The sequence below is a fragment of the Stylophora pistillata genome, chromosome 6, assembly GCF_964205215.1.
Source record: "Stylophora pistillata chromosome 6, jaStyPist1.2, whole genome shotgun sequence".
In the NCBI taxonomy this organism is placed as follows: Eukaryota; Metazoa; Cnidaria; class Anthozoa; order Scleractinia; family Pocilloporidae; genus Stylophora; species Stylophora pistillata.
In genome coordinates, this window is record NC_142524.1 from 26,272,808 (window position 1) to 26,296,357 (window position 23,550).

The 23,550-nt window shown below is 37.5% G+C and overlaps 1 protein-coding gene, 1 long non-coding RNA gene and 2 pseudogenes across 7 annotated transcripts in view; all 4 read left to right on the top strand.

Annotated features, from left to right (window-relative positions):
- LOC148729153 (uncharacterized) overlaps positions 1–23,550 on the top strand; it is a 70,879-nt pseudogene that overhangs the window by 20,108 nt on the left and 27,221 nt on the right.
- On the top strand, positions 1,263–8,241 carry LOC148729157 (uncharacterized). Of its 6 annotated transcripts, none has more exons than XR_015988791.1 (8): positions 1,263–1,724; positions 3,456–3,491; positions 4,667–4,734; positions 5,165–5,257; positions 5,693–5,819; positions 6,781–6,898; positions 7,670–7,737; positions 8,142–8,241. It is a non-coding gene; the product is annotated as an uncharacterized LOC148729157 (long non-coding RNA). The 6 variants fall into 6 exon arrangements; XR_015988790.1 differs by having other exon boundaries at positions 1,264–1,724; positions 5,678–5,819; XR_015988792.1 differs by having other exon boundaries at positions 1,264–1,724; positions 5,729–5,819.
- LOC148729158 (uncharacterized) lies at positions 11,527–15,171 on the top strand (annotated as a pseudogene).
- Positions 22,064–23,550, top strand: part of LOC148729159 (putative skeletal organic matrix protein 5) — a 9,395-nt gene continuing 7,908 nt past the window's right edge. Inside the window, exon 1 of the mRNA XM_088725321.1 lies at positions 22,064–22,232. Coding sequence (XP_088581447.1) covers positions 22,142–22,232 — 91 coding nt within the window. The 5' untranslated portion in view covers positions 22,064–22,141. The remainder of the gene's footprint in view (positions 22,233–23,550) is intronic.

Below are 23,550 nucleotides of genomic sequence, written 5' to 3' on the forward strand. Positions count from 1 at the left end.
ATAATCTCGTAAATGGGCGAACCCCCCGGGGGAATATTCGAATATTCGGAGGAATATTACATCGCGCCCTTGACAAATTTCACACGTGGAATTAATCTGCTCGTAGAAAGTCTTTTCTCGTGGATATAACACAAAACTCAAAATTAGAGAAGAGTCCTTGGGTAAAGAAAAAGAAAAAAAAGGTCCAAAGAAGAGAGAAATGGCAGCATTTTGTCAAAAAAAAAAAACAAAACAAAACAAAACAAAGCGACAAAGGTTCTTGGTTTGGCCAGGAGGCGTCGACAAGCTCGGCATCCACTGAAGATTGACAGTGCATTCGATTATCCTTGGGGCAAAGAGCTGAAAAATTAAAGTCAACACCACAGAAGGTTGTAAACAAGATTCTTCGTTGGAATCTGACGAAACCGATGGAGAAAAAGAAGAATGCGACAGATTTACCCTTTCTGCCGCGGGTTTTCTCTTCGCCGACTTTGTCCATTACTAAACGATCAACAGGGCGAGATAAAAAAAAAAAAAAGAAAAAAAAAAGACTGCTACACGATACTTTTCCCGGGAAAATCTTGATCCATTATCATTGACGCCAGGTCTCGTCTATCTCATTGGTTTGCGGTTTCAGGAGGCGAGATAATCTCCTGGTGTGGCGCAAGTTGTTTACAAACCTTTGGGAGCTAAAATCTCGCATTTGATTTTGAGAGGAATACATCCACTTTGAACGAATTTATAGGGTATGTAGATTTCACCGATTTTCGTGAAATTTCGCCAAAACATTCCCGTGATGATGACTAACAAATGTGTGTCAGGAAATTTTGATCTTTTAAAATTTTTTACGTGGTGTCCATTTACGCAAAACGCTTCGCATATTTTTCGCTACCCTAACTTTAGATGCGAATATCCAGACAACCTATCAGAATATCGGAAAAGCCTGACACACCTTTGTTGATTGATGCCTTGTGAATGAGACTAGGCAGCCATTTTTCTCGTGCCGCGGGATCCGATACCCGATAAATTCGATAGAAGAACACTCGGTCGTTTCACGCCTTTCTGGCTCCTGACACTTCCTAAATGAAAAAATCGCCGAAATTATATTTTTATCGTAAATTGCATTTATGAAACTTTGTTTTGATGTCTAGTTTGTTAGGGTTTTCTTCCAACTAGCGCGCGTACGAATTTTCTCCCGAAGGACATCCGCGAAGGTAGGAGGTAACCTTAATTTTTGGGCTTTCAGGGTGGGCGCTTATTTGAGGCTGAGGTGATACCGCTGACAAACGCCAAGATGCCCCTTGGCTCGGGATTGAACTATCCCACGCCGGCAAAGGTCCTTGAGGAGAATAGAGCCTTTGTCTTAAAACGAATCAACCGCAATGTCATTCAAATGTTTACTTTGACATCAAGGTCGTGATTTTACATCTTAGATTTACCGGCTTCGTGCACGCCTTCAGCCTTATCTTTTTCTCCCTTCGATGTTTTTTTAATTTTTAACAAGCACAGCGTGTTCCAACTTGATGTGACAGCTTAGACTTAGTTATGGCTTAGAGAGGAAACCAGCAGCTACAGCCACAATGGTAGGCGTGTGTCGAGAATGGCAGTTGTTTTAGAAGTTGCTTAACGAGAATGTAGTGGAATACATCGCATAAACAATCCATTTCTGTTACATGATGACACATCTATGCTTTTGAAATGCTACCGGTTGCTACGTTGTTTACAAGGCAAGAGTCGAGAGTCGGGTAAGTACGTGACTAAATTCAGCTGAATTTTATAAGTTCACAGTTCAACTTATGTTACAAGTAAGCTAGTGCCACGTATTCTTATTGCAGTGTCATAAATGTCAAGCAAAGGTTTTGATTACCCTCCTGTCCAATAGCCAAAGGGGTTTTGAGCGGAATTACGCGAAACAATTCCATGCTTGCATAAATTTGGCCCCAGCGTTTCATTATTCAATAACTATTTGCAATCAGGCTTGTTTACTGGAGGTTTGAGATGGATCCAAAAACGAACGCAGCTCCTATAAGGATTTGGGAAATTTTTCTTTATAAAGTTCCCTGTGAAATCTGTCACTACGTTCCGAAAGTAAAGATGACCCATGATCTGACCTTGAACTGAGTTCGCTTGCAAACGAAGATACGTTCTTAATTTACTTTGATTTGGAGTCTGGCGCAGTTAAAACGCCGAATTTTTATAGGACACGAAGAAGCTAATCAACTACTTTTAACCAAGTACATCAAAAGATCGATTTTTAACTCTGTCATGTTGGTTCGTTCCGAAGATTACCTTTTTTTTTGGATTAAAAATTAAAACTAATTTCAATAAGTAACTGGCGTGACCAAGCAACTATCATTATGCATTGTTTTCGGTATTATTTGTCTCCACATTTCTTATTCAATGAACAATTTAAAAAGAAAGCTCCTAACTGGTTCAAGGTCTTTTCTTGTTATTTCCATAATATTAGGTAAATCTTAGTCAGTAGGGCTCAATGTTTTGTCCCTGTGAAAAGGTTATTCACTTGAAAAACGAGTGTAAGGGTGGCCCCTTAATTTTTTTCAAGGTCAGAATTAAGTACAGTGATCTACGTATGCTGTTCGACGGTGAAACCAAAAGTTGACCTTTTCATTTGCCAAATATTGTATATAAATTATTGTAATTCATTGTGAGGTCCAAACAATGGATGCAAGTTCAGAATCTCAACCACTGAACTTTATCATTTGGTTAGAGCCATTTGAAAGACAAATTACCAGATGAAGTAAAAGGAAAGAAAAATAGAAATGTAATGCCACATTAGCCATGATGCGTGGAGGTTATGATTTTGATGGATTTTCATTCATTTATCTCATGCATTATGAAGAATTGAAACAGCTCAGAAGGCAGATATGTTTCTGTACTTTCTATTTCGTATTTATTCGCTCAGGAGAAAAGGAACAGAAATTTTAGCAATCTGTAGTAATTTAACCGTATTGCATAACCAAGTTATAAAGGAAAAGAGCTTGAATATTAGGCTTGTGGGAGAGGATTTTCAATTTAACACACCAGCCTAGGAGAGTTAGGAGATGACTTGGCTTAGTAAAAAATGTACTACTTTCAAAAACCAGGTAATTGCCAAGTCAATTAGATAGTGGAATTATCACAACCTTGGAAATATGTTAAGAGTTCATTTATAAATTTTAAAATAGGAAGAGCATTGTTTATCCTGAGATCACTCTCTCCGCTGATCGGAAACATTGAAATCAAGGTTAAAATTCAGAAAAGGAGTATTTATGCACCAATTATCAACAGCGATTTTTTTTATGAAAGGGAAGTAAAGCAAACAGAAGCAACTTCTTGAAATAGTTTCCACTTGATCAAAGTTCAGGGTGATATTTAAAAAATTATACAGCACTCGATGGTTCCTTTTCACTCTCATATAGATTTTTTCCTTATTTAGTGGTACCAGTGACTTGGCTAACATATTTGTTCTTTTGCAGAAATTGGGACAATTCCCCTGGAGCTTTATTTCAAAGGTTTGTATGATTGTCCCCTATTTTTTATCTATAGTTCAACTTGCTTATAATACTAAGACTCATAGTTTTTATTGGAATTAAATTTGCTGCAAATCTAAAGCTATCACCTGTAGAGGATCTATATACCTTGGCTGGCCCCAAATTAAATGCTTTCTTTTGAGCTTGTTTAGGATATTGCTCTTAGACTTGCTGAGGATACTGGTCTTTGACTCGCTGAGGATACTGGTCTTTGACTCGCTGAGGATACTGGTCTTTGACTCGCTGAGGATACTGGTCTTTGACTCGCTGAGGATACTGGTCTTTGACTCGCTGAGGATACTGGTCTTTGACTCGCTGAGGTTACTGGGCTTTGACTCGCTGAGGATACTGGTCTTTGACTCGCTGAGGATACTGGACTTTGACTCGCTGAGGATACTGGACTTTGACTCGCTGAGGATACTGGTCTTTGACTGGCTGAGGATACTGGGCTTTGACTCGCTGAGGATACTGGTCTTTGACTCGCTGAGGATACTGGACTTTGACTCGCTGAGGATACTGGTCTTTGACTCGCTGAGGATACTGGGCTTTGACTTGCTGAGGCTACTGGACTTTGTAAGTCTGGCTCATTGAGAAGAAGTCTGGTTGACTCGCTGAGAACAAGTCTGGTTGGCTCGCTGAGAACAAGTCTGGTTGGCTCGCTGAGAACAAGTCTGGTTGGCTCGCTGAGAATAATTCTGGTTGGCTCGCTGGGAATAAGTCTGGTTGGCTCGCTGAGAATAAGTCTGGTTGGCTCGCTGAGAATAATTCTGGTTGGCTCGCTGAGAATAAGTCTGGTTGGCTCGCTGAGAATAATTCTGGTTGGCTCGCTGAGAATAAGTCTGGTTGGCTCGCTGAGAATAAGTCTGGTTGGCTCGCTGAGAATAAGTCTGGTTGGCTCGCTGAGAATAAGTCTGGTTGGCTCGCTGAGAATAAGTCTGGTTGGCTCGCTGAGAATAAGTCTGGTTGGCTCGCTGAGAATAAGTCTAGTTGGCTTGCTGAGAACAAGTCTGGTTGACTCACTGAGATGTTTGGTATTGCTATGATAAAAAATTATTTCAGCCAAAATTTCTCAAATAGGGTTAGTTGTAGTGGGAGTATGTCTTTCTGTCATTAGAAAGACATACTCCCACTTGTTTTTTTCTTCTTTTTTTCCCCAGTACAACTATCTAATGTCAAGTTATGGATCTTTACATTGTAACAATGAAGCTGTGAATGAATAGAGGTGGTAGGTGTGAATGATTTAAATCTTAGTGTGGAATTTTAAAGTAACATGCCCCACCTTTCCTCCCCCCCCCCCCCCCCAAAAAAAAAAATTTAAATAACCAGAATACTAAATGCTAAGGAAGGCAAGGTAGTAATATTGTTGATTAAAATATATACCAATACCTAATCTAATTATAGTAATATCATGCATATGCTGCTGGAATTAGGTTTAATATAATTTAATAGGTTTACAACTACACAATTAACATTTGTGGGTAAAACCAATGTTCATAATGTTGATGTCTAGAACCTGTCTATCTAATAACAAAATTAAGAATCCAGAGCAATTCTCCTTTCAACAGAACACTAACAAAATTTTAAACACATAGCTTCCCCAAATCAAAACATAACATTCAAAGTCATTAAAATACTTGACTATTTTCCATCTGCAGTAAGGACCACATTTGGAAGAAGAGGTCCATTTAGTGAGTTGATGATCCTTACTCCAAAAGAAAATAACCCCAGTCTAAATGTTTGCTTTTCAGGTAAGTTGAAAAATTTTGCTAATCAATGACAATTTATCTGACTGTTAAATCTCTCCTCTAGCTGATACACATTTCTTTGTAAATCAGCTACAGGAATTTGCCACTTAAGTTTAAGAATTTACATGCTAATTAACTGGGAGTTAAGAAGTTAATAAAAAAATTAATGTATTTCTGAATTAAGGCTGTTGTAGAGAGTCAATCTATATTTTTTCCTTCCTGATGTGCGTCATTGCAAAAAAACGGCTCATACTTATCTACTCTGTGGAGTGAATTGGTTTTTGAGGAGATTGATATAACTTAAAAATGAAAAGTGTAACATTTGAAAAATTGCTACCTTAAAAATGTCTCCTAAAATTGTCCCAATAGCTGTTAACAGTGTTTGGTTTTACATATTGAATTAATATTGAACTGGTTACCCAGTTTTTAAACTTATAGTTGTACAATGAGCATCAGACATTTTGTTACACCGAGGAGAATCCCTGAAAGATTTAAGCGATGATCAAATGGAACATACAATTTGTCACTAATGTGAACATTTCTCATCTACTTCTACAAGAGATTGGTGAGTAAACCATTGGAGAATATCTATTTTTTCAATTAGTTATAAATGTTTTGGATGCAGAGATTAGTCACGTTAGGGAAAATATTGAGAAAAGGATAAATTTCATGTACAAATACTGCCTTTTCATGTATCATACAAACGAGGCAAAAATGTCGTCATCTTTCATGCATAGAGTTGGGCCATACCATGATAAAATTAAATCTAAAGCAAATATCACATTTCTTTGTAAAACAATAGCAGAAAGTGCACAAGAAGGCATAAAGAAAACCATAAGAAAGATTTCCTTCATTAATGAATTTTTTCCACAAAATTAATTTTAGCTATAATAATATACATGAAAAAATTTCTCGGTTCTGATTGGTTAAGATGAATGCAGTTTTCAGTTAATTCAGTGCAGAAGAGAGTTAATTCAGTGCAGAAGAGGGCTAATTCAGTGCAAAGAAAGAAAGAAACCAGACATTCTGATTGGTCAGAATCATTGGTTAATGTCAATGTCAAGGTCAATGTCACTTGCAGAGTTTGAATAAATTATTTTTGCACATGATGCACGCGCTTTTCTTCTGCGTAGTTATGAGAAGCTACCTCGTATTTTTTCATGTATATTATTAATAGATAATCACATGATTTTCTCGTGCAATTTGGAATAAATAAGCACTTGTAAATTTTTCCAAAGACCACAAATTGCACTCGCCCTATGGGCTCATGCAATTTTGTTAGTCTTTGAAAAAATCTACTCGTGCTTATTTATTCCAAATTGCACTCAAAGTCATGTGATTACCTTTACAAAAATCTGGAACTGTTCTTGTATCAAATTGGATCAAACATTGTTCAACATAAAGCTACCAATGCCCCTCCCCTGGGGACAAAGAAGTATGCTCTACTAACTCAAACAATGTAATGCTCCAAACGAATGTTATTTGCCACAAACAAAAACTTACTTCAGCTTGTGTTTACTATATAGGGCTCAAAGTTAAAAACATCCTATGTGGCTTTTGGCGGCAACTAACTGGAAAAAGTAGTAGTAGTAGTAGTAGTTTTTTTACATCTGAAGATATCAATGGTAATAACCAGTCCCCATGGTAAGGACCTCTTATTCTCAAGATGGCGGCAATAGTAAAAATCCAGTGGGTGTTTTCCCATGTGTCTCGTCTCGGAAGTGCAAATGCACTTCAATGCCCCCATCCTAGAACAAAAATTGGTGACAAAAGTCTATTCCCCCGTATGACCCCAGGGTCGACCCCCAGGATGGCAGCTGCTACGTGCATAATTATTAACCTCGTTATCTGTTTGTTAAAAATTCACAAACAATCATTTTATAAATCAAAGATCTCTTGCTAATAATATCCTTACCGAAGCAATCTCATCTCTGTAATAATCTAGAAAAGTTTCCTAAACATAAACATGTCAGAACATTTTTTCATAGCGAATTAGATTTGTCATTTTGATTTCCGTTTATTTTGATGAGATCCCTGAGATAAAAGATAGTTTATGACGAAAAAATTCATTTTAAGAAAGAAATGATCATGTACTTTTAGATCATATATCCTATGAATACACTCCTCATAAATTACTGGGGTTTTCCGAAGGATACGCCTGAGATAAGTTCGGCTTTTTTTTCGCTGAGAATAAGTCTGGTTGGCTCGCTGAGAATAATTCTGGTTGGCTCGCTGAGAATAAGTCTAGTTAGCTCGCTGAGAACGAGTCTGGTTGACTTGCTGAGATGTTTGGTATTGCTATAATAAAAATTATTTCAGCCAACATTTCTGAAATAGGGTTAGTTGTAGTGGGAGTATGTCTCTCTGTCATTAGAAAGACATACTCCCACTTGTTTTTCCTCTTTTTTTCCCCAGTACAACTGTCTAATGGCAAGTGATGGATGTTTACATTGTAACAATGAAGCTGTGAATGAATAGGGGTGGTAGGTGTGAATTATGTAAATCTTATTGTGGAATCTTAAAGTAACATGCCCCACCTTTCCCCCCAAAAAAATAAAAATAACCAGAATACTAAATGCCAAGTTGTCAACCCTTTCTCTTACAACTTAGTTGATTTCTGGTACTTAATTTAGTTCATAACTTCCTTTCCTCTTTTTTTTTAATTCTCTTCCTTGCCATGGTCATAATCACTGCAATTTCTGGGTTTACCTTATTTATCATTTTTGGCCTAGAGTTCCTTCTTGTCTCTTGGAAGTCAAATCATCCATCTAGAAGGCCTTTTTTAGTCGAAGAGTGTTTCATCTTCCTATTACCCATGCCTGTCATCTTAAATTGACTTTCACTCAAAATTCACACCTAACTTTTTGTATTTGTTTCTCTTCCACAGTTGATGACTGGGATGGGAATTCACAGAAATGCAAACCAATGATATTTATCATGTGTTAAATAAATAAATCTTGAATATTAATAAAAATCATCAAAATATACTGGCTGACTTATGCAAAATAGTTATGGTAGCATGGGAAAAAATAGGGAGATAAAGAGAACCATCTGAATTAAATTAAATAAGTTTAGATCCTAAAAGTGATTACAGTGAAGGAAAAATGTCTGATTCAGTTAATAGCAAATCAGTTCTTGAAAATCTTGTAAGAAATAATAAAGAATGCACAGGGTTTTCAATGAGGTTTTCAGTTTTTTGTATGACATGTATTTTTAACCCACAAAAAGGTCAAAATAGGTGTATTGCCTCTTGGTATCTAATGAAAGTCAAATCCCTCTAATTGAATATGCTAAAACTGTAATTAGTACTACTTCTCTTGTTGTGGCCATCAACGATATTCAATATTCAGATATTTTTCAATTAAAAACAATATGAACTATTGAAAAGTAATATTGCTTCAATCAACTGATTTGTGAAAACTCCCCTTGGGTGAACATTTTGCAACAAACTTTGACTCGATATCAACAATAGGTAAAAAATTCCCTTCTCCTTGCAGTTAAAGGCAAGTACATTACCTACTCATAGTTCATAAAAGCCTTGAAAGTATTCGAAGATGCTTGAATTCAAAAATAACAAATTCAAGGTCTTGAAAGTACTTGAATTTGAGGACTAGAGCTTGATTTTTGCAACGCTTTTTCTTCAGCAATTTTCGAGTAAAAAATTGCAGTACTTTAATAGAAAAGCTGAGAAATAATGTTAAATAATTTTAAAATTTCTTATGCAAACCTTTCCAAAGAAGGTCCTTCAATTTATCTAAAACTTGGCAAAGTCATTGAAAAGCCCTTCAATTTCAACCGTTGGCATCTGTAGGAACCTACTCCTATTATTTTGATTATTGTCTAGTACCATAACAACATTCATTACACTCTAGCAGGCAAAAATAAAAACAAGTAGACTTATTCATGATTGGAAATGACAAAATTGCGTAACGACAGCACAAATGGCAATTGGGCAGTCTCCTAAAGATAACTCCAAATGTGCGATAGAGAAAGCCCAAGTTCAAGCAGCTATGCGTCTGCTTGAAGGGAAAAAAAAGTCTAAAACAGCAAAACATGATGAAATATTCCTTGCATAATGAATATGAAGTTTCAGCATTTCATTGTTATTTATCAAAATGTACATCTTTCATGGTTTTAATTTCTGGTTTCCCTCGTGTTGTGGAAAAATGAAGTAACCTTAGTAATGGGATAGGATCCGATTCAAGCTTTGAACTTAATTCGACACAAATATCCAGTGCTACTTTATCTGCTGAAATTTATGCCAGAAGCTCTATAAAAATATCGTTTAGGCCTTTCCTGCACTTTGTAATCCCAAGAAAAAGAAAATAGAGATTACCTTAACATATTGCAGCAAAATCCCAGCTTATCTTGAACCTAAAACATTACCCTGGAAAAAAAAACTATACTTCTGCGCATGCGCCAAGAGCAAAGTTTGGCACACGAGCCTTCTTTCGCAAAACGAGTCTCGTTTTGTCAAACGAGTCTCGTTTCTAAAAACGAGTCTCGTTTCTACAAACGAGTCTCGTTTCTACAAACGAGTCTCGTTTCTACAAACGAGTCTCGTTTCTATAAACGAGTCTCGTTTCTATTCACAAACAAACGAGTCTCGCTTTAAATCGTTTATCGAGTGACTTATAAATCGTGACGATTTAAAATCGACTCGTTGCCCAGAAACTGTGAGTGATCCCGTTTACTCGTGTTTCCGTTGCTGCCGTAACAACGGATCTGAACCACTTTTTTACATGTTTTCGTCAGGTTTCTGTTGAAGGAAACAAATGTTTCCGCATATGTAACTTCATGTTTACATGTGCGGAAACACGAGGTAACGCTCCGGAAACACGAATTATTTATATTTCCGTAAGACCGAAACGCTCACGGAAATACAAGGTTACGTTTCGGAAACACGTTTTCCTCTTCTTTCCGTTGACGTAACAAGGAAGAATGTCGACGGAAATACGAGGTTACTTGTGGGAAACATATTTTCGTTATGTTTCTGCTGATGTATTCAGACTTAGAGGGGACGGAAGTACGAGGTTTTGTTTCAGAAACACTTTATTTTTCTTGTTTCAGCATACGCAGTAGTGGTTTTTTCTCTCCCTTTTTCATACCAGACTCTTACCGTTCGTCTGCGAAATCTGTGCTTCACTATGTAAAATCACACATATACAAGAGCTATATTTTCTTTACAGCCACTGCCAATTTTTATTTTTCATTTCTTTCATCGATCGACCGGTGACGGTCAATTGATTTTTGTTATTTAAAGACCCATTTTCAACCGAGATGCCTTGCGCGCCCAGATCATTTTTTATATATGAAAAGTACGCTATTTTCCTCGAAGTTGCGGAATTGCTTTGATGTCTTCTTCCATCTTATTAATTAGGGCTTTCAAAGTTCCATCTTGAATCATGTGCGAACAACAAACTATCGTAGTATCCATATCAGCAACTAGTTTTTAATTCTTACTTGTATGACGGTGAAAAACGTCATTTGAAAAGTTGATGCAGCCGAAGAAGCGGTCTAGAGGAAGGCCGGGTCTGCCCGGCTCGGCAAAGGTTATTCGACTTCGAGAGTCTGTGTATGATTTATGGAGGGAAACAATGCCCAACAATGGGTTTCGGTTACACTACAGACAGTGCTTTTTGCAGAAATGTTATTGCATTGTTCCTACGATGGAACTAGAGACTCTGGGGAGATTTTTTCGAGGTGAGAATAATTAGTTGACTGATTTTTACTTGAGATCCTGAGATATGTATGTAAGCGATCTCATTTGTACAGGTCATTATTCTATAATTGAAATGCGTAAAGTAAATCAGTTTTGGGCAATATTGGTTGTTTGTTTATATTTTATTTAGTGTTGAAGCCGAACAATTTCCTTCAACATCAAGTAAGCTTTGTGCAAGTGTTATACACAGACTCGATTTATGATTTCTCAGTCTCAAATATTTAGCTGCAAATTTTTTACTGTGTTCTTCACCAAATATTTGTTTTTCTTTTTAATAGTGTATGTGAATGACTATCAGAGTTCGCCATTTAACAATAGCGCGATTCCAAAATAAAAACAAAGGACTGCAAAGGATCTCGGATGAAAATGGGCCTTTAAGTGACAGCTTGTTCATCTGGCAAGTTAGCAAAGAAAATTTTAACTGCTGGCCTGACCGAAAAATCTACTTGCTTTGTTAAGTCCTGTAATTCTCAGTATCCTCTCGAAAGTGAAGATTGTCTTCACCATTATTTGACACTAATTTTCCTGCTTACTTGCCCTCGAGGCAACAATGTCTCCAGTTTTACTTGCTGAGTGTATTATTTGGTTGCCCAAAAAAAACCACCAGCTCACTTTGCGTGATGTTTCATTGAATTTTCAAAACTTGTACTTGTTTTTCATTCTCCTTCTATGTTCCCATAACTAAAATTTAAAAAAAGGGTTCAGGGGATTTTGCTGCAGCTGTTAGATTTTACTCTTGTCCCAGCAGCTCGAGTGTTATCCTTAACCACTTGCCCAAACGGGTAGCCTGTGCAGCTTACACACTTGCACAAGGTAAAATGTAACTTGCCCCAGGCAAGTGGGCAAGCGTTAGTGTTGAACACTGTTTCACTTTATTCATTTAGTTCCTATGTCAAACCAGTTTAAAATCATTTCATACTCACAGGATAAAAAAAAAAAAAAAAAAAAAAAACAATTGTTTTCAACTGCTTTTTCTTTACATTTTATTTTTGTTTTATACACATTTCATTGGTGTTCTTTTGGTTTAGAAACTAACCTTTTTCTTACCTTTTTCTTTTCTCAACCTCACAGATGACTGCAGTCGATCTGACTCTCACAATGGTGGTCAATAGGTACGGTTTACTTGATTACGTGCACAGTGTATATGTGTCATTTCTGTATCTTAACCATGGAGTGAGCCAGTATATCATGGGAGGCTCAATCCCTTTTTGATTTACATGTTTGGTACACAATTCCAGCGGATTGAACCCTTGTCAAACAAACAGGGCCCTGAAGTGAGGAAATTCAACCCACATTGGGCATGTAGAAAAATAATTTTTTCATGTGTCTGCCTGTTTGGGGAGTTTTCCTGCAAAGTTGAGAATTTCGTAAAGAGTGCAGTTCTGTTTACACAGCACTGAGTATGTGCCCAACAAGAACGTCAAATGAGAACCCCCCCCCCCCTAAGAGTTCTGTAATAAGTTAAACCTGCTGTACATTTAAAATGAATGTCCTTTTAAGTGTCATACAGTGCACTATTTCTGTTATGATGTATTCTTATTGTATATGTGTTTGTGAAAGGTTCCTGGGGAATCTTTTTGAGTTTATATTACTTTTATCTTCACCAAGTGGAAACCTCCCATCTTTTCTTAAAGGGGCAAGATGAGTCTGACAGCCTCTCTGATGAGCCAAGTAGCTGCCTTGAAGATGGTGGAACAGATTACACGGACTCAGAACAAAGTGGTGATACTGAGGAATTTCTTCATTCTGAGGAGGTAGAACTACCACAGCCTTTACCACCAAGAACATGTTAGCAGCACACAGGGATCATTTTGACATGGCTTGTTTATTTTCTATTAGTTTGGCAATACAAGAAATATGTGAGTGACAATGCCATCAAGCAAGTTCTGAAATTTTTACAACAATTATTTTTTTGCATTGGTCACTTGATCAAGGATCATACAGACTTGTGTTTAGTTCTTGCAGCAAATCTGCCAACCACCCTCTACTCAGTACGAAAGATGTTGAGAGTTGATCGGAACAACTTTATACAGTATGCTGTGTGTCCAAAATGCACAAAGCTTTATCTCATGCATGACATTGTAGGGAATGATGGTCGCCAAATGTTTGCAAGGACGTGAGAACATGTTGCTTTTCCACGATCAAGACAACCGAGAATGTGGTTCCCAGCTTGCGCGGAAAGTTGTGGTGAGAAATGGTGGTGTCAAGTTTTATGCTCTAAAGACATATTGTTATAAGAGCATCACTGATTCTCTGGAGTCATTACTTAAACGCCCAGGAATGGAGGAGGATTGTGAAAAATGGCGTACAAGAAAAATCAGGGAAGACCTGTATGCAGATGTTTATGGTGGAAAAATTGGCAGCATTGTTGTGTTTTGCATCCCACACTCCAGCAGCACGGAAACTTTGTGGATTCCTTGGACACAGTGCAGAGAGAGGCTGCTCTCATTGCTACAAGATCTTTCCAGTTGGTTTTGGAGAACAGAGAAACTACAGTGGCTTTGACGACCGAAATCAGTGGCCAAAAAGATCTTCTGAACAGCACAGAAGAGATGCAAACAGAGTTAAGAACTGTAAATCTCAGTATGCTTCTGATAAGTTAGCAAGAGAACTTGGATGCAGATACACTAATCTGTTAGAACTTCCTTATTATGCAAGTATAGAGATGTGTATAATTGACCCTAGGCACAACTTGTTTCTTGGAACAGCTAAAAGGGTCTTCAATAAATGGATTGAAGACACCATAATCACTAAAGAAGTACTTCAGACCACTGAAGCAAGGACAGAAGAAGTTTCATCTTTATCAGACATTGGTAGGCTACCTGGAAACATCAAATCTAATTATGGAGGCTACACTGCTGCCCAATGGAAAAACTTTGTTGATCTATTTTCAATGTATGCTCTGAAAGATGTGCTTCCTGAACAACACCTTCATTATTGGCAATCCTTTGTATTAGTATGCCGCCTGCTCTGCAGACCCTGTATAAATAGGACACACTTGATGGTTGCAGATTGTAAACTGTTACATTTTCTCAGGGATTACGAGAAAATTAATGGAGAACTCTACATAACATCCAATATGCATCTCCACCTTCACCTCAGAGAATGTGGAAAATTATGGCAGTATTTATGGATTCTGGCTGTTTAGCTTCGAAAGATACAATGGCATTGTAGAATCTTACCACACGAACAACGAGACTGTAGAAATACAAATCATGCGGAAGTTTGTGACTTCTGGAACGCTGGCGAATATACAATATAGTTTACCAACACAGTACAGTGATCTCTTCCTGCCCTACTGCAAAGCACAGCTTGAATCCAAAGAGAGACGTGAAGAAACCAGTCTATTTCCACAACTAATGCTAGCATCTTCTGGTCCTTTACTTGGCGAGGAATCTGTGTGGGCAGATTTGACATCAATCTCTTTTGAGAGCACATACAAGCTGGCAAGTCTTGACTAAACAGAATTGAGTACATTGCTTAAAGTTTACCTCACCTTATATCTGAAAGAGACAGAAGCCTCACTGAAAGTGTCTGTGCTTTACAAGAAGTATAAGTCTTTAACAATCGGTGGTGAGAGGTATGTTTCAACAGCGGGTTCCAGGCTTTGCCCTTATGCTGGAATAATTTCATTATGGTGTGACAACAATGGAATTATTAGGAATGATAAGGCCTGGAATAACTCGCTGTTTCATTATTCACAGTTTGGAGATCAAGGGACAGCAGAAGATTCATGCATTTGCTGTTGTGGACTGGTTGAAGTCACTTAAGCAAGACTTTGGTTATGGTAAGCCCCTGTCTGTTTGGTTTGGAAAAGAATCTGAGAATGCTGGATCAGCAGTTTACTTGCCTGTCCAGAGAATCCACTCAAAGTTTTTGTATGCCGATCAACTTTATTGTGGACAAAAGTACACTGTAATGTCTCCCATTTGCAGGAGAATCTTGCTTTAATGTCTTATTGAGAATGCTGGGAATACTTAGGAAAGTTAATATGGTCACACTTTGAGGCTGCTTTCTGTCAGTGCAAAAATTTCTCATTTCTTATTTGAAGTTGTTGGCTTTTCAACTTTTGTACATTCAAGTACAATGTACATGTTCAGTGGCATTTTACTTGTTTGATGTTGTAATGTTACAGGGTGTCTTGTACCTGTTCTCAAATATTATTGTTATGACTTTAATTTCAAGATGGAAACTGTCATGGACATTACTTCTGAAGTTTAAGAGCCTAAAGGTTTGTTTAAACCAATGGAAAGTTATAGAATGGAATTCAGCTTTGTTAACATTTCTCTGCAAAAGTACTAAAGCCACTAGAGAATTCATATCATGATAACATCAGGAGCTTTTAAGATCTTATATTTAGAAAGTCAGGCACAGTTTTCAAATTTCTGTCCTAGGAGCTTGAACAGAGTAGCTAAAGTCTGATAAAGGTTCTCCCACTCCTAAAACATAAACTATTTACTTGATATCTCCCTTCTTGTTTTAGGCACTTTTTCCAAAAGTACTCCTATCCAAGTTCAATAAATATCCATGTGACAGCAAAAAAGTAAAAGATATGCTATAAAATTGTGATGTACAGAGTGAAATGAAATCACATTGGTAAAAATGTAACAATCCTATTTTGTTGTGAGTAGTTTTTGAAAAATCGGCAGCTGTGTAATACTCAGGTGGATGGGGTTACTGAAATGTAACATCGTCCCAGTGTATTCAAATTTTTTATAGCTGCTAACTTACCACAAAATGACCCACCCATACAAATGGCCTGACTGCCTCAAATAAACCAATCTGTTCCAATGATGACTCTGGCACCCAAATGACATGACTGTCTCAAAAGAACCAAATACAATTTGTTTCAATGACCCAATTATCTCTACTGACCCCATTATCTCTAATGACCCAATCCTCACAAATGACCCAACTGTCTCAAATGAATCAATCTGTTCCAATGATGCAATTATCTCTAGTGATCCCACCATCTCTAATGAACCAATACAGGCAAAAGACCAGAGTGTCTCAAATGAAGCAATCTGTTCCAATGATCCCTTTATCTCTAGTGACCCACCATCTCTAATGAACCAATCCAGGCAAAAGACCAGAGTGCCTCAAATGAACCAATCTGTTCCAATGATCCAATTATCTCTAGTGATCCCACCATCTATAATGAACCAATCCACACAAATGACCCAACTGTCTCAAATGAACCAATCTTTTCCAATGGCACAATTATCTCTAGTGACCCCACCATCTCTAATGAACCAATCCAGGCAAAAGACCAGACTGTCTCAAATGAACCAATCTGTTCTGATGACCCAATTATCTCTAGTGAACCCACCATCTATAATGAACCAATCCACACAAATGACCCAACTGTCTCAAATGAACCAATCTGTTCCAATGACCCAATTATCTCTAGTGACCCCACCATCGCTAATGAGCCAATCCAGGCAAAAGACTTGACTTTCTCAAATGAACCAATCTGTTCTGATGACCCAATTATCTCTAGTGAACCCACCATCTATAATGAACCAATCCACACAAATGACCCAACTGTCTCAAATGAACCAATCTGTTCCAATGACCCAATTATCTCTATTGACCCCACCATCTGTAATGAACCAATCCACGCAAATGACCGGACTGTCTCATATGAACCGGTCTGTTCCAATGACCCAATTATCTCTAGTGACCCACCATCTCTAATTAACCAATCCAAGTTGATTACTGGACTACCTTAAATGAACAAATCTGTTCCAATGACTCAATTATCTCTAGTGAACCCACCATCTATAATGAACCAATCCACACAAATGACCGGGCTGTCTCAAATGGACCAATCTGTTCCAATGACCCAATTATCTCTAGTGACCCCACCATCTGTAATGAACCAATCCATGCAAATGACCGGACTGTCTCATATGAACCAGTCTGTTCCAATGACCCCATTATCTCTAGTGACCCACCATCTCTAATTAACCAATCCAAGTTAATTACTGGACTACCTCAAATGAACAAATCTGTTCCAATGACTCAATTATTTCTTGTGACCCCAACATTTCTAACGAACCAATCCGCACAAATGACCCAGTGCCACAAAGGAACCAATCTGACTCAATGACTCAATTATCTCTAGTGACCCCACCATCTCTAATGACCCAATCCACGCAAATGACCGGACTGTCTTAAATGAAGCAGTCTGTTTCAATGACTCAATTATCTCTAGTGACCCCACCATCTCTAATGAAGCAATCCATGCAAATGACCCGACTGCCTCAAATGAACCAATCTGGTCCAAAGACTCAATTATCTGGCTAGTGACCCCACCATCAAATGACCCAATCAATGAAACCATAGTTCCCTAGAATTGTTGTTTATCTTTTGTTTTTGTGAAAACATGCTTAAAACTGGGAGCACTCAAGTTTGAATTTTTGTTTTAAAAACAAGAAAATCTCTGCATTCTGGGTCGAGACTGATCTGTACAGCTTATTCTGTGTGTATGGGGAGAAGAAGACCAAAAAGGAGAAACCCGCATGGAGATCTCCTCATAACTCATCAAAAAGGCAATTTCCACTTGATGAATTGTCAAGAGAAAAAGCCAAGCATTATATTGTGGTTTTCCTAAGTCTGAAAGCAATGAAAAGTGCTACAATTGTGGTCATCCATTCATGGCTAAATTGTCAAAGTCAGTTAAGGAGAGAAAGCCCACAAATGACTGCCTGAAATATTTGTCATGAGGTACATGGAGAAACCTTGGGTTACAACGTTCACAGTTTCAGATAGTTGTTATATTTTCCTCAGCTCTATAGATGCTAAAGAGAAATGTAAAGCATAACATAAATATCAGTGATTTTACACATGCTCGTATTTATTTTGTCTCACAACTGGGCCAGTGTTCATTTATGTTGCTCATAGCCATAGAGTTCAGTTTCAGTGCTTTCAATAGTGGTTTGCTTAGTTTTTTTCCAAAAACGGCGAACTTAACAATGCTGAGGCACAATATCCAGAGGCTATATGTAATATGAACGTTAAATCACTATGAATTGCTTGATGGAATAACAATATTTGATATCTATTTTACAAATGTGGTGTCTAAAACTTGGGTAAGACTGATGTGTCGAGCCATTTATTTACTTTGTGTTTGTAGAGGTAACATCATTTCCATCTAACAGTAACAATTTCAGGTTTGGCCAGGAGAGAGTGGGATTCTGTATTTTGATGAAAGTATATATATTGGTATCTCGGGATAAAAGTGGGAGATATTGATACCAAAAATAAAAACAATTTAAATACATTCTGAATATATAACAAAATCCTCCAATTACCTTTGTAAACAAGAAAAAAATGTGACAACAGAGCTCACCATTATCCAAATCCCCTGGGCCTGAATTTTTTTGTTTAAAATAAATTCAACAAGCATGCATGTCACTGAAGATGCATACTTTATTCCTTACATTATCAGCAGTTTTGTACATGTTGTAATTGTGATGATCATTTCAATTGCATAAACTAAAAACATCAGTTAAACAGTTTCAATAGTTACTGTCGAAATAAACAAGTGACTTTCTGTATTTAGTGCTGGCTAATTCCAAACGAATTCCAATAGCCATAGTTGTCAATTTCACTTGTAAACACTCTGCAGCTTTTTCATTGAAGGTCATCACTCCTTTTTTGTCTTCGCTAACAATTAGCTTTGCTTGTTCCTTTCCTTCACCAAGCTGCTTGATCACTCTTACAGCCTTCAAATCAGTCAAATAAAAGGTAGAACCTTATCAGACTCAAAAAGGTAATTCTCACAGAATGTGGTTTAATTTCTCTACTTCCAAACCATACCTTGTTCGTCCAAGAATCTCTTTGAGCAAAAGTTTAAAAACCTCTCGTGTCATAGGGAGATCGAAGACGACCATCCACGAGTGCAATTGCTCATTCAAGGAGAAAGCCAGTGATCAATTGCAAATTTCGCTGGAATCATCCAACGCTGTACCATGGGATATAGTTAACCAATTTAATACTTCGGTCTCTATCGAATCCCTCCAACGTTTTCCTTCCTAACTGGCTCAGCAACATGGTTAAGTCCATTAAACGTGATACCTAGATCCCTAAATCTATTCCCATTCACAATTCTCTGTTGCAATGCCGATTTGTTACTCTTAAGTGCTTTTTTATCCTGAAAATATTAGTTCTTCATCGGTGGGCTCAGAGAAATCCGCCATCTTGGAATTAGGTAAAGTTTTCCCCACGTTACGCGCGGCCAATGACTCAAAATAACCCAACCAGCGCAAATAACCCAACAAGTTCCTGTTATCCAGTCCCCTTAAGACACCCATGGCCAACCGCCTCAAATGACTCAGTTGGCCAAGTTGTCCAAGCTATCTCAAATTATTCTACCAGGTCATGCGTATCAGAAGCCGAAGTTACTTAACAATTGGTTCATGCTTTAGCGTGCACTATCGAGTTATGGAGCACGCGGGAAGTTTGGAGAACACGAAAGAAGCGTAAGAGTTGCCCGAGGCAATAGCCGAGGTCAACTCTAGCTTCTTGAGTGCTCTCCAAACTTCCCACATGCTCCATAACTCGATAGTGCACAGCTGAAGGCATGAACCAATTGTTTTAGAACATAGCCGGTGGAATTGTGCATCAAATCCGACGCGAAAAATGGACAACAATATCAGTTGAAGCGAATCGTGACGGCGCTGATGCCGAGTCTCCTTTTCCTTTGTTTTTCTCTTTTTCTGCCTCATTTAAGAACTCTAACCCAAGCGAAAAGGTCGAAACATTGTCTTCGTTTTCGGACTAGTAGGCCGAGTTTCTGTTTGTACCCATTATTGTCGCGAAGTATATTATTTTTCCCCGCGCTAGCAATGGCCGCTCGCGCGAAAAGAAAATTTTCTGGCGAAGTCGGATTTGCTGACGCTATATATCAGCGTGCACTATCGGGATTTTGAGCACGCTCACGTATAATGAATTTTATTGCGCGACTCTGCTAGCTATGATCTAATAATTCATATGCAAACTTTCTCACAATAGTTGTTGCGAAAAACCCTTATTTATTCAATTTCATCGATATCTAAGTCGAGTTTCTTGCCTTCTAAACTTTGTCAAAATAGTAAAAATCATGCCCAAAATCATGATCGGTTTGTTTTCCATCATTGCAAAGATTCAACAAGGATATTAAGTATCCGTTAGCAGAAATATAACAGAAACAAACAGCAGCGGAAACGTCCTGGCTTAAATATGACGGAAACATGACGGAAACTTGATAGAATCGTTAAGCTTGGTACAACATGTCTCCGCAAGACGTAAATGTTGCGGAAATATGAAGCTCTATGTTTCCGTCACATTTACGAAATGCGGAAACGTGGGATTTCGTCCTGTGTACTTAACCTAAGATTACCGTAATTTTCACCATGCCAGTTTGTCATATGATGTAAACCTCTAGACTGACAATACAAGGTTTTGAAATATTCCTAGCGAGCCGTCGTAAAAGGTACTACAAGGCGGAGGAAAATTTTGGGCCCAATAAGCGGCAAAATAGGTATAGCATACTTCAATACATTAAAGTCAGGTGCAGTGGCAGTAACATTTATATTTTCCGTTTAGTTCCTTGCTAAGCATATGGAAATCGATTTTCAAACTTAAACTGTTGTTACCTCAATACGATTAACCATCGAGAAACTTAATAGGTAAGATAAATAATCCATTTTTTACCAAAGAATTGAATACCTGCTGGGAAAGTGACTTAAGATATTATGTTCAAACAAAGAACGACAAGGTAACCTCCAGGTCTCATTGGTCAAAAGAAAGTCAGGAGGTTTTTACCATAAGGAAAAAAAAATACTTTTTGCATCCATTTGCACATATTTCGTGAAGTCGGTATCAGAAAGCGGTCTGAGATATGAAGAATTCGATTTCTATCATTGTTCTGTTTCTGTGGTATTTCATGATATCTGCTTCTGTCTCATCGCAAGGTCAGTTTTAGCACTACTCATTTCTGATGGGGGATGTTGAAGGGAAAGTAGTCCTTCTAAATAAGAGTTACTGTTTAACACCTGCTATCTGATAGAAAGAGATTTGTTATTCACCCACACAAAAGATATTCTTTTAAAGATACCTTAACACTTTTTAAACTTTTTAAAACTGCTTAACCAAGAAACTCTGGGTGAATGGATGATGAATGGGCACATGGTTGGGTAAGTATTTGGGCATTTCTTTCGCAGTGAATCGCGAAATTTTTTTTATTTTTTTTTTTATTTTTTTTTATAGTCTGGTTCTTTATTACCGAGCTAGTTATTCAGGCGTTTCTTTTGCAATATTTTCTACCTATCTATCCAGCTCTTTATCCATCTCTTCATTTATGTATTTGGTCAGATATAAATTATATTACTATTACTACTACTGCTATTCTTATGTGTGAAATGTTTACATTTGTAAATATCGTCGTCTAAATGCAAGATTTAATTGTTGGCTGTCCGCTGGAATGCTTATTGTGCTTAGTAAAGCCAGATATTTGCTCAGTTTTGATCAAAATTTTATCAAACAAATAACTAGAGAATATCAACAAAATTACTTCTCATGGCAGATGTGTACCTTTTGGGTAATAATTTAAATGGCTGAAGAACCGTAATATCCTACAAAAAAGCTCTCCTGTAATATAAATTCTTTGCAAAAGTTACTTCTGTCTTGATCCGGATAATTCGTGGATTTCTTCAACAATTCAGCTTACTCCACTCATTAAAACTAAGAAGTTGCATTTTGATTGGGAAAATTCATTTCTCTTAATTTTTTTGGGAATTTCGAAGCAAATATCTTACTTAAAAATTTGCATTTTCTGTGGAAATTCATTGCCACCTGCAAGTTTCTTGCAGATGGCAGAAGAACGGTTACTTGTTACCGAGAAATTAAAATGGAAGGTAAATGTTTATCTATATTACCATTGTTTTCCTTTTCTCATATATACTCTCAATCTCTAAGACTTTCTGACGAATGTCGAAAGTTAGAGTTTATGATTGAAAAAGCATTGTGCTTTTACCAATTTGATGTCTCATGACAGATCAATAATCAGCGCAGGTGAAAGCTGCCGGTTGAGACTATTTAGAGAAGATGAATAATAGTATTGTTGATCGCATGATAGAGTTAAAAAGTCGAGAAAATTACCTTGATCTAAATTGTAGTCAATGGATAGCAAGAAAAACATGGAAACTTCGACTTTTATCTGTTTTTTGTTACTGGTAAGCGTTATCATGTCTATCTTTGTCACATCACAAGGTTTGTTTCAACATCACTCATTCGCTCCATAATCAAACCAAGCCTGTACCCATTGTAGTTGTTTAGGGACACGTTTTAGTTTTTCATTCTCAGCATGATAAAAAAATTATTTTTGGCTGTGGCTTAGCATATAAACCGTCATTTTGAAAAGCCGGTTCTCTCAATCCCTTAACTAAGAAAATTGCATGGGGATGTATGGCTGGGTTTGCAGTTTACATTAGTAAATATATAAGTAATGCCAGTTTATGCGGAGGAATTGAAAATGTTCTCGATAATGTCGAGTTCCCTTGATATATTCGACTTTTCCATCTAGCCTTTATCCGTTCATAGGATTGTGGATTTGTATAGCAAGAGGGTTCATATCTGTTATATTTTTTTTTTCATAATTCGTGAGCAGGTGGTATTCTCTAAATCTTGCGATCTAATTGTTTCCGAGAGCGGGCAGTAATATCCCGTCCGGACCGCTCTCAGTGGGCCATATCCGTTTAGTGTTGAGTCGCTCTGCACAGCATCTCTTGCTTCATCCAAATTTTTCAGAAATATATATTGTTTTACCGGCTGGGCAGCTAAATTAAAAAAAAGACTGCGATCGAGACGTTTAGCCGATAAACAACATTAATCCTCTCTCTTCTCTCTCTCTCAAATCGCTGTGGTTTTTCCGCTACAATTGATTTCGAAATAAATTTTTTGCTACTAAATTTTGTTTTCAAAAAGAATGATACGCGGCCTAAAAACATTTGTAATTTTATAATCTTCCTCCAAACGTAACTCAGAAAGATAAAACGAGAGGTCCTTCCAGTTAACAATTTCATTGATAGCTGAGACTCTCATTCATTTGTATAGGTAATCGCATAGGGCCGAGTAAAATCAAGGATTAATATCACGCGTGTTTTCGGAAGTTGCTGAAATTGCCCGAGTCGCTGCGCGACTCGGGCAATTTCTGCAACTTCCGAAAATGCAAGTGATATTAATCCTTAATTTTATGAGGAACCATGTGATTACTTGTTTCTAATACAAGGGGAAAAATGTTTTCTTACTGATCTCGCGCAAAACGGGACGCCATTGTTACAAAATAAACAGAAATTTCTTTACCTTGGCAGCCGTTGCTAAGCGATTTTCAGCCAATCATTTTCAAGTAATTTTGCCCGGGGCAATTACAAAAATTAAGAAAAAAATGCCCTCCTTCTTGACCAATCTCAATTCAGTAATTTTGCCCCTTATATGATGAAATTAATATGCAAATCCTCCAAAACCATTCGTTCGTTGGCGAGGTTTTGAGATCTTCCTTAATCAAGGTATCACAGAGGGAAAATTAGCG